Source organism: Chiroxiphia lanceolata, chromosome 24, assembly GCF_009829145.1.
Source record: "Chiroxiphia lanceolata isolate bChiLan1 chromosome 24, bChiLan1.pri, whole genome shotgun sequence".
NCBI lineage: Eukaryota > Metazoa > Chordata > Aves > Passeriformes > Pipridae > Chiroxiphia > Chiroxiphia lanceolata.
The window spans coordinates 6,748,162-6,763,859 of record NC_045660.1 but is presented as its reverse complement, the minus strand read 5'-3'; the positions used below and the strand labels follow the sequence as shown (position 1 = coordinate 6,763,859).

At 53.2% G+C, this 15,698-nt stretch overlaps 1 protein-coding gene across 1 annotated transcript in view; it reads left to right on the top strand.

Annotated features, from left to right (window-relative positions):
- Positions 1 to 4,381: 4,381 nt before the first annotated feature.
- Positions 4,382 to 15,698, top strand: part of GRIK3 (glutamate ionotropic receptor kainate type subunit 3) — a 93,266-nt gene continuing 81,949 nt past the window's right edge. The window contains exon 1 of the mRNA XM_032709890.1: positions 4,382 to 4,496. Within this exon, the coding sequence (XP_032565781.1) occupies positions 4,382 to 4,496 (115 nt within the window). The remainder of the gene's footprint in view (positions 4,497 to 15,698) is intronic.

The following is a 15,698-nucleotide window of genomic DNA, read 5'->3' as shown; positions in this document are numbered from 1 at the left end:
TGGAGCGCTGGAGTGTGGGTGGCAGCGTCACCTCATCCCGGCTGCTGGCATGGACTTGGTGCCTCTCCCAGGAAAAGGCACTGAGCAGACCCAAGCTCCTTGGGCAAAGCCAGCTTCTCTCTGCAGCACTGTCACGCCCAGCCCAATGCAGCCCTGGGCACTCATCGGTGCCATTACAGCTCCCATATGATTATGGCCAAAGGAATCTTCCTTACAGCACTTAAACTTGCCATTTAAACCAGAAAATCTGCTGTGGCAGAGCTGCAGGAGGAGCCAGAATTAACCACAGTGCTGGAGAGGCAGAAGCAAGTGAGGGATCAGACTGGGGAGGAAAGAAAAGAGGGATCCTTCATAATGGATCTGTGAACCACAGGCTTCAATTTAATTTAGCAACCCATCAATCAAGCTGTGGGTGTCGCAGCAAAGAGCCGGAGCCGGGACGGTTTCAGTAGAGGGCACTCAAGCCCCAGAAATCTGCATTTACCAGGTATATTCACTCTGGTATTTTAGGAGACGACTTCAGCACATGAATCTCGGTAATGCGAGCACTGAGCCTCATAACTCACATTGATTGTGGTTCTATTACACCTGATGCATATAAATCTAAACAAAACACATGTGGATGGAGCTAATTCCAAACGAGCCAGTTTAGATACCATTAAAAAAAATAAAGAGAAGCCTCTTTTTCTTCATTAGTATTGAAAAATGCCATAGCTGTAGAAATGCTCGTGTTTCTTTCTGCCAGTTCATGCTTCTGCTGATGTTCTAAAGCATTAGTCTGATTTGAAAATGTCTTTCGTCAATCTGTGTTTTCCTCTAGATATTAATAATCTCAACATTTTTTCAATTTTTGCAATTTGGTTCCCTCTCATACTCAAAAATAAGAATTCTTACATCCCAAGTCTTCAGAACAGCCATGAATCTACAGCTTTATTTGCAGATGAGGGGACTGAGGTTTTTATGTACATAAAAAAACCCTTAAGATGCACACAATTACCAGTCTGACCTGTCTAATACCTGGAGCTCCAAATACCACTTGTATTCACTGTAAAAAGGCAGCACGTAAAACTAACACATCCAAATATCCTCACAACAAACTCAGAATAACCAATTGACTTCTCCTCACTGGTACACCATGTTCACAAGTTATAAATACAGCAGAGAGCTTGCACTAATTGATACACTCTGAAATGATGAATTACCACATTAAAGCTATTTTCACAACACTTATGAACTGGGCAAATATCTTGTATTTTTAGCATCACTGTAACAAGTTGTCCAATGCCAAAGCCCTTCCACGACCTTTGATCCTCCTTCAGCAAGGCACATCCACAGGTTCCTGAACAAAGTCCCAGCTGAGCCCACCCCCCAGGCCCCCACGCTCAGCCCTGAGCAGGGTGGGCAGCACTCACCCATGCAGCAGTGCTGAGCCAGAGCTCTGGCAGCCTCTCAGGCACGTCCTTCTCCTGCCCAGCCATCCCAGGCACGTCCTTCTCCTGCCCAGCCATCTTGTCTGTGCTGTAATCTCCAGTAAGGACCTGGCTCTGGCTCCAGCTGGGAGCCTGGGCTGGGGCTGATGGTCATTGCTCACAGGTGTGGGCCCGGAGCTGCGTCCACGAGCGACAGGTGAAGTCAAACAGTCTTTGTGTGGGGAGAAAAAACCTAAGGCACTGTGGTGCAACACCTTACAGCAGTTTCAAAAATGCCCTCTTTGCAATCCCACCACGGAACAGCCTTGGATCCCCAGGATGCTGCTGTAAGAGAGAGAGGAACATCAGCATCACACGCGAGGGACAGGCTGGGTGACAGTGTGGGGACTGTGGAACACAAAGGAAGGGAGACACAGCCAGGATGGGCTGTCCTGCTGGATGCCCTCGGATTGCTTTGGGAAGGAAAGGCCGAGTGAGGGGATGTGCAGCCACAGAGTGCTCCTTTGCCACCTGCTTTGGTAACTCCTGGGACAGGACTGCTCCTGTCCTGCTCTCTCTGACCTACACGCACGAGATTAGAGTTATCCATGACCTCCGTAAACCCATCAGACATTAATCAAATGAGATAATACAAAACAAACTATTTGTGCTGGCCCTGCAGAAGGATCCAGTGGCTGAAGTACAGGTTGAAGCCTTATCAGTGCCTGGTGCCAGCAGAAAGGTAAGCAGCAGCATGCAAAGTACAGAATATTTCATCCCAGCTACAGTTCAATTTAAACACTCCACAAAATCAAACCTCTTCTCTGTGTACTGGAGTCTGCAAAGGACAGCCACAGGTGAAACAGCCCTTTCTACCTGCTCCCTACCCATAGGTTTGTGGGACTTTTTTTATCTCCAGGTGCAAAGACTCACCAGGTTGTGACATTTAATTTTATAACAAGTTCACAGAAACAGCTGTCCTTTGCCTAAGCAGTAAGTAAAGAAATTTTCTTCTATGCCCTTTTGTTAAATCTTATCCATTTTGGTGTCAGGAGGGATAAAAATACCCTTAACACAAGCCACCCTTTTCTGTATCCATCTTTGGCACTGGCAGGAAGGTTCCTGCTGGAGGCTGGAGCTTCAGCCCTGCCCTCAATCAACACCAACAAGCATCTCTGAGACTGAGCTTGTGCCTGGTGCTGGAGGAGGCTGAGCAGCACCTCTGGCTCGATACTTAGGTAGGAGTAAGAAGTCCCCTCCACCGTGGCACAGTGCTGAGACCCCAGGGCTCAGGGGCACCTGCCCATCGCCTCAGGAGAGGCACCAGTTACACCACGGCGGGTGAAACCAGTTACACCACGGGGAAGGCACAGCAGCACCTCCGGGAGGGGCTGGTCCTGCTCTGGGCGTGCAGATCCCCCAGAGACTCCTCCGGCTTTTCCTTAGGATTCCGTGCTGGTGACGGCTGTCAGACACCCTGGCCAATCCCCCACTGCACAGAGACCAGACACCACACACCCCTGCCACGGGCACCAGCCACCACACACCCCTGCCACGGGCACCAGACACCACACACCCCTGCCATGGGCACGCGGGGGATCCCCCGGCTGCCTCCCTGCAGCAGTCGCTGTGCGTGCTGCCCGCTGGCAGAGGCAACCCCCGGGAACTTCTCTTTGAGTTTTAGACCAATAATGATTTGCAGTGTCCCCTCCTCCAGTCCCCACATCCGGCTCGCAGAGGCTGCTCCGGGATGGGTTTGTGGAGCGCAGGACGGCGACTGGTGTCTGTGCCAGCACGGAGCACGCCGAGCCTGCTGCCGGGGAGAGCGACGGGCAAGGAAAATGAAAAAGATGAGCCGATACGGAGTGATAGTATGTTTGTAAGAAAATTAAAGATTTGCTCTTCAGCTGTTCCAGGCTGGAGTTAGCAGACAGCTGGCAAATGGGAGCGATTGGAAATGATGGAATAGATCAAATTATTTAAATGAGAAAAAAAGAAATTCGCCCTAGCCTAGCACGTTGACGGAGCAGCTCCCGGTTCGTGGCATGGGCAGCCCTTTGTCTCTGTCACCGAGGTCATTAAACTCCCCGCTGCTGAGCCCGGGCCGGGCGCCCACCAGTACCATCGCTCCGGTGGCCCCGGCCCCGACCGTCACCGGGGCCCCAGCCCCAGCCCCGGCCCCGGCCCCAGCCCCAGCCCCAGCCCCAGCCCCAGCCCCAGCCCCGGCCCCAGCCCCAGCCTTGCTGCCCCGCCTCGCCCAGCGCCCGCCGGCAGGGACGCAGAGACACCCGGGGTCATAAGGGACCCCCGAGAGCTCAGGGGACACCGGGCACCCCGCGATCTGCGGGACAGGGGGCAAAGGGAACCGGGATCCCCTGGGCTGCCAGGACCCCCGGAACCCTCGTGCCCCCTCCCCGCGGTCCCCGCCGAGGGTCCCCACTGAGGGTCCCCTCCGAGGGTCCCCTCCGAGGGTCCCCACCGCCTCCCGCCTCGCGCCCGCCGCCGGCGCTGCCCTCGCCCCGGGGGAGCGGGCGGGTGCCGGCGCGTGTCGGTGCCGGGCTGTGTGTCGGGGTGTCAGTGGTGTGTCAGTGTGTCGGGGGTGTGTGTGTCAGGGGGTGTGAGTGTGTCGGTGTGTGCACGCTCCACTCCGGGGCTTTGCGCGAGCCGCGCATCAGCGGTAGGAGGGGACAGAGCCGCTCCTGGGGCGCACCGGCAGCCCCGGCTCCGCAGGTGCCGCCCGACCGGCACCGGCACCGGCACCGCGCGGCTCGGCCCGGAGCGGAACCGGCCCGGCTCGGCTCGGCCCGGCGCGGGAGGGGACGGCCGGAGCCGCGGGCTCGGCGCGGGACGGGCTGGCGCGGCCGCTCTAAGATGTACCATGAGCTCCGCCTGAGCCCGGGGCAGCAGCCGCCGCCCGAGTCCCCGCTGCCCCTGGGGCCGTAGGGCCGCCCCGGCCCGCGCCCAACCCAACGATGCCCCATCTCTGGCCGGCGCTCCGCCGCGTCCTCTGGGAATACTGGGCAGCGCTCCTGGTCGGCGGCTTCTGGGGACAGAGCTCGCACGGGATGCCGCATGTCATCCGGATCGGTAAGGGCCGGCGGCCGCGGCACAACTTCGGGGATGCGGTCCCGGGGTGCGGGACGCGCTGTCCGGGGCAGGGTCGGAGGGTCCCGGGGCCGGGGCGGGCGGTGCCGGCGGCGCGGAGAGGCCGGGGCTGTGTCCGGGCACGGAGGGGGGAGCCCGCCCGGGGCATGGAGCGATGGGGGTGCCGGGCACCGTGTGAGGAGGAGAGGGGGATGCGGTGCCCCCGGAGAGGGGGGTCGCTGATTCCCCGGAGAAGGGGAATGCTTTGCCCCTGGAGAGGGGGGATGCTGAGCCTCGGCGAGGAGGGCTGCGGTACTCGGTGCGAGGAGGGGTGTTGAGCCCGCTGCAGTAGGGGTGCTGTGCAGAGCTGATCTGAGCCAGGGCTGGATGTGCCCACAACAAGGGACAGACAGCGCGGGGTCGGTCCCGCGGCGCCAAGCCGCGCTGCCTGGAGGATGCCGGTGGGCTGGTTACACCGCGGCTGCTGCTGAGGACCAGGCATGTTTCATTAAATTGCTGAGGTTCTGGGGAAAATTAATTTTTAATAATGTTACATAAAATAATTGCACAGATAACAGCCTGGGAACGAGTCTGTGATCTTTCTTTTTCTAATTAAACGAGATACTTGTTTTAAGCATGTCATGTAAAGAACCGTGCTGATTTTCTGTTACATCCCATACACTCTGCCATCGGTACATATTCCCAGGGATTTGCTGTGTGCCCAGTAAAATTACAAGGACGGGTTTACCTGCCTTTTCAGGGTTCAAATTCTAACCCAAAGAAGCCAGTGAAAACGAAATAGATTGTGAATATTTTAAGGTAGAAAAAATGGGTCTTAAGGTAGAAAAAATGGATAAGTTGCACTTATCCCAGTGCAACTGCACAGCAGCAATGTGAAAGCCAGAAAGAGAAAAATGCTGGTCCTGAGGGACAGGTGCTTTCTGAAGTGAAACACTGTCACCTCCAGCATGGTTTGGAGCCACTGCATGGCCCAGATCGTCTCATGGACAAGGGCTTGATACCTGCAGGGTGAACATCTGCTCTGCCCTCGACTTCTGTGAACAGGGTGCTCCAGGCAGATGTGGTCCTGTGCACATTATTGTGCCAGAAATACTGGTGGAAGAGGTTAATGGACCTGCCTCTGGGGCCTGGGCCCTGGTGGCTGATGAACTTTCACTAGAGCCAAGCTGCTTGGCGTGCTCAGCCTCCGCCTGGAACAGCTGGAAATGTTTTGTGCTATAGAAACCCGCTCCCAGGAAGGCTCTGCTGCTGCTGACAGGGTACGCTGGGCTTTGCCAGCCCCAGCGCAGGGGCAGGAGCAGGGAGGAGGTGTCCTGCTGTGTGACCCCCCTCGTGTGTCCCCAGCCTGTCCCCAGCGGGAGCACCGAGTGTTTCCCTTCCCAGCGGGTCCCAGGGCACGGATCCCCACGGGCACCCTGAGCCCTGTGCCAGGGGGGCTGTCGCAGCTCTGGGCTGGCAGCTCCTCCTGCTTTCAGCTTGGCAGCACCAGACCTGATTCCTGGTGGCCAGAGCCGACTGCTGCCAGGCTGAGGCTCCGGGGAGGAGGGCGAGGGGCTGTGGCAGCTGTGGCAGATGCTCGCGGGGAACGGGCTGAGGCTGCCAGGGCAGGCGATGCTGAGACTCCCAGGAATACACACAGGGCTCATGGGGGATACTCAGGCCCAGGAGTATCCCTGGGGCTCTGTGGAGATGTTTAGTCTCAAGTCTCAGTGCCTCGGTTGTCCTGAAAATGGGTTTTCTAGACGAGGCTCAAAGCAACTGCACAAAAGGACAGAGGAGCTTTCAGTGCAGAGTGCTGCCAGCCCTCCACAAAAACACCTGGGTCTGCTGCAGCTCTGCTCCCCTTCACCGGGCAGGAGAGTGGGCAGGGATGGAGGGAGGTGGGCAGGAAGGCAGGCAGGGATGGAGGCAGGCAAGCAGGGAGGTGGGCAGGCAGGGAGACAGGCAGGCAGGGAGGGATGGAGGCGGGCAGGGAGGAAGGCAGGGATGCAGACGGGCAGGGAGGCAGGGATGGAGCCAGGCGGGTACGGATGGAGGCAGGGAGGCAGGCAGGGCTGCCTGGTGCAGGAGTAGCACTGTGCCACTGCCAGCACCACTGCGCCTTCCGCAGGAACAGCCTGGCTTCACCTGCTGAGAAATCCCCCAACAGTCAGCCCCTCATCAAGACACCTCCTTGATCAGTAAAATAAGAAATGTAAAAGATCAGAAAAAGGCTTTAATCGGGGCTGCAGGGAGATCAGTGTTTACCTTCTCTCTCAGCTAAAACTGGCATCATTTTGACCTCTTTTTCAGCCCACTGGAAAACCGCAGCTCCTTCCCCTGCATTAATTTGTGCAAAGCTACTCTGGCTTTCAAGTAATTATTTTAATTATTAGGTTATGCCAAGACGTGGAGAACACTTAAGTAACTATTGTTTTAGCACTGAAAATCAAACCAGGGAGAAAGCAGGTAACTTCTCAAAGCTCTCTTTTTTCCCTGTGAAGCTGACTGTTAAAATAAATACAGGGAGAGATATCTAAGAAAGGGAAGGAAAAGCCAAAAGCGCTCTTTCTCTCATGAGTAAAATATAAATATTTAATATACACATCTAAACATAATCTATACATGTACCCCTACAAAGAAAATCTGTGCCTCGATGCTGGATGGCTTCTTTTTAAGCGGGAGTTTGTATCTGAAGCTTATTCAACAGCTGCTCGGTTATTACGCAATCTGTTAAATATTTGAAAATGCCGTATCAGAAAACACCATCCAGAGCTGCTCCAAGTGCTCAATTCAGCTCGGAGTTACTCTGGAAGGGAGATGGATAACTGTGGGGGTGTGGGAGGGAGCCCTCCCTGCGGCTGAGCTCCGGGAGCTCCCCTGGCCTGAAGGGCTGCAGGGACAGCCGAGGATGTGCAACATCCTGCCCCTCGTATTTAGTGCTGTAGTGAGCCCATTTATCTCACCTTTCACTCGGATTAAAAGGCAACAGTAACACCCTTCAACGCACACAGAGAGCCTGGTGCCATTTTGTGGAGCTGATGGCACCGTCCCTGACAAAGCAGGGCGGGATGACTGGAATGGGTGGCGCAGGTGGAGCCTGAAGGACTGGCGGCTCCAGCAGACCCATTCCAGCCACCTGCTCTGCTGAAGCATCATCAGAAATTACTGGGAGTGATTATTTTGATGGATGATGTGTTAGTGAGACACACAGAGCAGATCAGAGCTGGTGGACTGGGATCAGTACATTGTGAGGAGCAAAGCCCTGGCCCCGGCAGGACAGTGGGATTTGGGACTGAGGGATTTGGGACTGTGGGATTTGGGACTGTGGGTGGGGCTGTGCTCAGGTGCTGCTGAGGAGGCACCTTCAGAGCCACACTGCCCTTGGCCACCCTGCTCCTGCTGACGTGGGACCTGCCACCCCCTCTGCCACCCCTGTGTGGGCAGGGGACAGGCAGGGTCCCAGCCCACCCTGCCCCTGGGTCACCCCGACCCAGCCGTGGGCTGTCCTTGCCCCTCTGCAGGAGGAGTGTGCTGGGCCAGGGAGTGGGGCCATTTTCCTTTCTACATTTGAAAAGGAATCACCTTCACCTCCGGATCTGTGCTTTTGTACCGGGTTTTTTACTATTTCTGCTGATATTTGTGGCAATAATCCCACCTCGGGCATGTCTGTCAGTCTCACACTTGTATTGCTGAAGTCGCTGTGAGCAGGATCAGTCTCCAGCAAAGCTTTTAAACAAATAGCCCTGCATGAGGAATTTATCGGATTTTATTTCTTGGAGTGTCTATCTAAGCTCTGTTTGCATAAAGAAGGGGTCAGGGCATTGATTGTTTGTACAATTTGCAAGTAACACAGAAAATACAATCAAATTGGAGTCTGTGTGGGAAAAATATCATTGATTATTTTTTTATATAAATACATAGAAAACAAATTCTGTGGATAATTATCCTGCTCTGTGTGATTGGTTTTTCTGAGGCTGATTATGCCTGTCAGAAATTTTATTTTGAAACCACCTTCCCACACTTTGCAAACAAAGTTGTATTTTTAAAAATAAAGGCAAAAGCAGGCTTTTCCAGGCTGGAAAGGCAGTGCCCAAGGGCTGGGAGCTGCATGGCCACAGGGAATGTGGGTGCTGAAGTGGGAATCCTTGGAAAGGCAGCTTGAGGGCTTTTCTGCTCAGCTTGTACCTGGTGATCAGAGTGAGGAGAGGGTGGCAGGATGGCCCAGAGCTGGACGGCACCAGGGTGTTTTTAAATCCCTCTATTGCCTTTGTAGCTTTCCTGCACTCCCGTGGGCATTTCTGTGGCCACACATCCACTGCTTAAGCATTTAATGGTTGATGAAGTTATTTCAGGTCATGAGATACTTTGTGTGTCAGATAACACGTTCTGGTAATTTCAGCAGGATAGGAGGGCGCAGTGTAAATTGTTTGGTGGTAAATTAATTCTGAATACATTTGAATAACAATGTTAACTCTTTATCGCAGAATAGTCTGATTATTTGATCTTGGCATCCTCTTGAGAACTTCATACAGGAAATTAAGATCAAACCACAAACAAGAAGAGAATAGGTTCTCATTCATCACAGGGCAGGAGAGACGCCAAACCAGACAGACCTGCTCAGTGCTGGGCTGCTGCCTCAGGGGGGCACAACCCCCAGGGACTGCCCAGCACAGGGACAGTCCTTGTGCTGTGGGGTGTGCACAGCCTGAGGGGTGAAGGAGCCTTGTGTGGGCTTCAGGTGCACCTGCCTGACACCAGAACACACTGACACACTTGAGGACACACTGACACACTCCGGGACATGCTGACACACACACGTGCCTTTGGTGTGGGAGCTGCCTCTTGTGCTGCAGTGTCACATCTGCTTTTCTCACCAGCATGTGGAAATCCACCTCTATCAAGTTAATTTCTCCAACTCTGGGTGTTTTTATTGAGGACACTAAGCAGAGGTTGATGTTATGAAAAGGTTCCTGTAAAGCCAGGCACAGAGCAACACTAAAGTCATTCAGTCTCCAGCAAAGCTGGGTCCCTCCTGCCCTGGGAAATGAAGTACTCCTTGGCTACAGAGCAGCAGTTTCACTGAATTAGCATTCCTAAGCGAAATCCAGCCCTGTCGCCTGTCGAGATATGGGTGGCTGGCAGGGCTGGCAGGGCTGGCACCGAGCCGAGCCCGCATCGGCAGAGGGCACTGCCCCGCTGCAGCTCCCGCCCTCCCGACCTGCCAGCATCATCCCCGACCAGCCAGCATCATCCTCCACCAGCCAGCATCATCCCTGACCAGCCAGCATCATCCTCCACCAGCCAGCATCATCCCTGACCAGCCAGCATCATCCTCACGACCAGCCAGCATCATCCCTGACCAGCCAGCATCATCCTCACGACCAGCCAGCATCATCCCTGACCAGCCAGCATCATCCTCAACCAGCCAGCATCATCCTCAACCAGCCAGCATCATCCCCGACCAGCCAGCATCATCCCTGACCAGCCAGCATCATCCCTGACCAGCCAGCATCATCCCTGACCAGCCAGCATCATCCCTGACCAGCCAGCATCATCCCCGACCAGCCAGCATCATCCTCCACCAGCCAGCATCATCCCCAACCAGCCAGCATCATCCCTGACCAGCCAGCATCATCCTCCACCAGCCAGCATCATCCCCAACCAGCCAGCATCATCCCTGACCAGCCAGCATCATCCTCCCGGATTTCCCAGCTCGGAGTTCCCGTGCCAGAAGAGCTGAGCTGCTGGAGTCTCTCATGGAGACACGACATCAAATCCCCCGGCCCAGCCCGTGTTTGCAGCCCCCCTAACCCAGCTCACTGCGTCTCCTCCAGCCCCGCTGTGCCACCTCCTTCACCTCCTTTTGGCTGCAGCTCTAACGCGGTGCTGTCGAGACGCCTTTTCCCTTTGCACATCAGAAGATGGGCGGTGGAAGTCTCTGGGAAAGGCAGATAGTGAGTTGAAAGCACCAGAACCGTGGGCGAGGGGGAAGAGAGGCAAATGTTGAGAGGAGCTGAATGTGAGGATAAGAACTGCGATACGGCGCTGCTGCCAGGGGGAATGGATGTGGAGCAGGAGAGCTGTGCCCCTGAGAGGCTCCAGCTTGCTTTACCAGGCAGGGATTGTTGTGGTTTGGGCTGATGCAAAGGGGATTCAGATGGGATGGGAATTTGTGCAATGATACTGGTATTCATTAACCGTGAAAACAGGAGTACCATGCCGGTATTTAACACTCGTAATAAAGACTAAAATAGAGGCAGGTCCTTAGCACAAGCCAGAGCTCTTAAAGCAGGTGGAGGGCACAGCTCCTGGCTTTGTCTTTGCTCCTGCACCAGCTTTTCTTCGTGGCTGCCTCTGTTAATCCCTTCTGCCTCCTCCTGCCCCCCTCACTGTGCTGCCCCAGGGAACCCACAGCTTCACTGCTCAGGTTTGCACCACCAGACTTTTGCTATGAGACTTTTGTGGTGTCGGGTCCTTGTGTTTTAAATCTGCAGAGATACATTGTGCAGGAATACACAAACACTGTGCAGGAAAACACAAACATTGTGCAGGAATCCACAACCATTGTGCAGGAATACACAAACACTGTGCAGGAATACACAAACATTGTGCAGGAATACACAAACATTGTGCAGGAATACACAAACACGGCTCAGTTATTGCTGGGAGGGAAGAGCATCAAAAAAATCAGATCAACCCCAGCTCTGAGCTTCCCCCACCCTGATCAGCCCCTGCAGCACCGGCAGGAAGAGAGGGAAGCAAACACCGACCCTCGGCAGGAGAGGTCACCACAGTGTCTGTATCACTTCATACTTTAGCCCAGGGACCCAAACCCCAGACTTTGGGTTTTGTTGCTGTGCCCCAGCCAACAACCGGCGCCCTCCTGCATGGGGACAGATTCACAGAATAAAAATCAGAACTGGGAAGTGGTAAGGGAGGAACCAGCACATTCCATGTCAGCTCCTTGTGCCTGGGACACTCAGGACAGCAGCATGACCTGGAAAGCAGCAGGAAGGACTGACCTTCAAAGACACGGACTGTGTGGGTGCCTTCGGGGAAGACTTTAGCAGACAGACAAACCAGCTAATATAAAAGACATAAAACAAAGACTTAAAATTATGCAAGTGTTCAGATGAATTCCTGATTTTGGGCCTTGCAATTAGCACATTGCTCTGGAACCTGGGCACCTGGGAACCCCCCCTGAGCTCCCCTGTGACCGGAGCACTCAGCGTGTTACGAAGCCTTTCGAGCCAGACTGATTTCAATCTGCCTTCCACCCCTGACACCTGCAAGCAGCAGCTTCAGGAGCATCAGGGGCGGCCCTGCAGCAGTTTGGTGGAAACAGTGGTTCCTATGTCCAGTATGGAGTGGGATGAGGCCACTGACTCCTCTGGCAGAGGCCACTGGACACTCATTAGTGTAATGACATCTGATTGCTGCAGCATGTCCTCTGTTCACACTGGGGACTGGGAGGTGAACAGACCAGCTCTCTGAACTCACCAGCCCCCAGGTGAGTAGGAACCTACGTCATTCTTAAAATTACAAAGCTGGGACTGCAAACCCCAAACCCGATCAGAGCCCTGGAAGTGTGTGGGGAGAGAACTGGCGCCACCGTGGGCGGCTCCCCCACTCTAATGAATAGACGGCTGTCAGCTCCTGCTTTTCTCTCAGGATGAAACAGTAAATAAAATCTGGTATAACCCACAAATTTAGCTGAGTTACGGCTGTCTATTGGGACTGAAGTGTTAGACTTGTTGGTTAGTTTTGCAGTAAATTCAGAGCACTCTGAGGGAAGTCACAGCAGTGATTTTGAATTCCACCCCCTGTTAGACACCTCCCTGCCTGGGCACACGGGCTGAGGGGGCTCTTCCCTGGCTGCAGCAGAAGTTGCGTGTTAGGAACAGGGCGGATTTTGTTTTGAATGGAGCAAACAGTCACAGCACCTGCTCAGCAGAGGATGTGAGACTGGATGTCATAGAAACCCAGAACGGTTTGAGTTGGAAGGGACATTAAAGCTCATCTTGTTTCACCCCCTGCCATGAGCAAGGACACCTTTCACTAGACCAGTTTGCTCCCAGATCCATCCAACCTGGCCTTGAAGCACTTCCAGGGATGAGGCTCTGCGGGTCACCCTGCCCGCTGCTGGCACAGCTCTGCAGGAACAGCCCCACAGGAACAGGGAGCTTCCCTTCCTCAGGAGCTTTGGGAAGGACACCGGGCCCTTAGAACTCCAAGATGATGTTCCTTCATTGGATGTGCAGCAAAAGGTACATTATGATTAACCTTAAAAGCCTGAGCTTTTTCCTTGCCTGTACGAGACAGTTTTATAATATTTTCTCTTTCTTTTTGAGCACTGGATTCTTAGTGCAGACAGTGATTTATTGAATAATCAATTTCCTTATCTATGTAATACATTCAAGTGATCCATCAATGCCAGATAATCAATCCAGCTCAGGATTTTAAGTGTATGTATGTGCACTTGTATATATATTTTCCTCCCGCGTCGTTGTCGGGCCAAATAACGTCTCCCTTTCTGTGCTCCTTTTCCGGTGACTTTTGTTTATGGTGTGTAAAAGAAACCCCCGTTGTTCTATTGCACCTTGTAAGTTTTACGGTACTTGAGAGGTTTATGTGCGATGAATGTAAAGGGCAAGGCAATAACGCAAAGGGCAGGGAGACATTTTTAAGCGCAGGAGGAAATACACGGAGCCGGGGAGATAAATCTGGGCGCGTAATCGTCCCACTGTGTCTCTCCTATTTATGAGAAAGACATTCACTGCAAATCATGCTCCAGGTCACTTGTGCCCTGGTCTCTGCTCTGCATTATGGGCTGCTTTAACTGCTCTTAATCTGCTCTGGGATCTCTGCCCTGGTTTGGAGCCGTGCCTGGCCCGGCAGAGGGGGCTCAGCCCAGGGTTGGTGTAATTCCCCCTCCCTCGGGTGGCACATTGGTCCTGTGCAGCTCAAGGACTTGGGTACGTGGAAAAGAGTGTGTCTGTCCTCTGTGAGCTGGGAAAGGGCTGAGTGAGAATGAATCGTGGTGGGAAGTAAGAGGAATCACAGTTGTCAAGCCTGAAGCTTACGGATGGTTTAGCTGAGGAAGAGGAGCCTGGGTTCAGCCTCCCATAGTCTGGGTGTTTGCAGCCAGCGTCAGCTCTGTTTGGGCTGGGCAGGAAACTGCTCCAAGAACAGGTCTGGGAACTTCAGCAAACACTGTCCCTACAAGGAGAGGAACTTCACAGCATCTTGCTCGTCAGATTTCTGAAACAGTCAAGCCATGAATCCTTCTCAAACGTGAATATGCAGAATTCAGCATTTGCAATTAGCAGTAGAATTGGAGACAAAATGCCATTACTTTCTGAGGTCAAGATAAGTTGTATCCAGAGGTCACTGTTCCATGTGCTTCATTCAAAATCCAATTTGTTTTGTGGGCTTACGAGGCAGAAGCGCCGATGATTTTGCTATTGCCACATGTTCGGTGCTTTCTGTGGGGGAGAAGATTTTCCCTTAATTACTTGCAGTTTTAACTGTCTGGCACAGAGACAGGATTTTCCTGATTTGAACCCTCTCACAAAAAGTTCAGAGCTTAACTGGAGACTGGAAACCTGGCGACGTGGCAGAGCCCCGTGGAGCTCTTGGGAGCCGACGGCCCCTGTCCTGCTCCCACAGCGCCTGCAGGCACAGCTCCCACCAGGGCTGGCACACCCAGGGACAGGGACAACATCTCTGGGCTGGGAGGAGGGAGAGGACACTGCAGGAGCATCCTGCAAATCCATGTCCCCCCCATCTCGGGATGCAGAGCCCGGCACCTCCTGCAGCTCCATCACCGTGCCATCGGTTTTGCAGTAACACCATTCCCATTTTAAGCTGAAACAGGGACCCGTAAAAAGGAGGCTCTTGGTTTAAATCTCTGGTCTATAAAACCTTAAAGATCTGCTCTTCCTTTACAGGGAAAGAAAATCATTTTCTTCCTCATTTTATGCACTTTTCTTCTTATGAATTTTTATTTCTGCAAAATCAGGTTTTGTCGTCTTTGCTTAGACAAAATTCAAAACGAGTCCTTGGATGTTTTGCTTCAGGGTGGCATCTCAGCTTGGCTCATAATATTTGATTGGAAATAGGATCTGTAGTTTCCTTTCCTATTCATCTATATCACGGGGAAAGGGTTGTCCACAAATGGTGTTGTGAGATCTTAGATGAAGGTGATAATGTTTTTTAAAATGTAGAGCTTGTCCCTGCACAATTACCAAATTCACTTGATATTAAAGTCACAAATACGGTGTTGAATACAAGGAACTCTCAGTTCTTCTAGCAGCTACCTTCAACCCTGTGGTGTGTTCCAATGGCCAAGTTTGAATTTGGACATGTGCCCATCTATTTATGAAGGATCACTAAAAAGACAGTTAGAGCCATATTTACTTCATTTTCTCATCCATTAATGCACTGGTGATTATTTGAGGAAAACATGAAATGTTTTGTTGTCTGCAGTGTAACTTCCTCTGTGAAATGGGGCACTTTGGGTTGCTGGGTCCATTTCCTCCCAGTGGAGGGAGGGCAGAGCTGCAGATCCTCCTCTTTGCAGCATGGATTTGCATTTACTTTGAGAATGTTTTGGAGGCCAATTCTCACCTAACTGACTGTCACCCCCTCTCCCTCTCTCTCTTACTCCAAGGATCACACACGAACACTTGGAGTGAAGCAGCAACTCATCCTCGTGGGTGAGCCATAACCAAATCCTAGGACTGAACCTGGCAGGTGTAACCTGCCACTGAGTCCAGCCTAAATCCCAGGCCCAGGGCCTTGGCAGGGCCACTCCCCTCTGTGATCCTCCTCTTGGATGGTAACTCCCCTCTGCACACTCAGGCCTCGAAGGTGGAGGGAAGGGATGAAGGCAGCTGAAATCCTGAACAAGCTGTACTTCCTGCTATTTTAAGAAAAAGCTGCATTCAGAGATTTCCTCAGCAGCTGGGTGGGACTTTTGCTTATTGGCAGTGCTTGGAAACAAAACCCTCGGAATGTTCCTGGTTTCCCAAAGATCCTGTGAAGTGCCACCAGCCCAGGTGACACCCAGGGCACCCAGCTGAGCTCACCACCACACCACTGGTTACACACACAGGACTTTACGTGGGAGTTTCCCCCAGCCTGGTGCCCATTGATATTTACTGCTGGCCCAGGCACCTGACTCTGGTTTTTGACTGCATT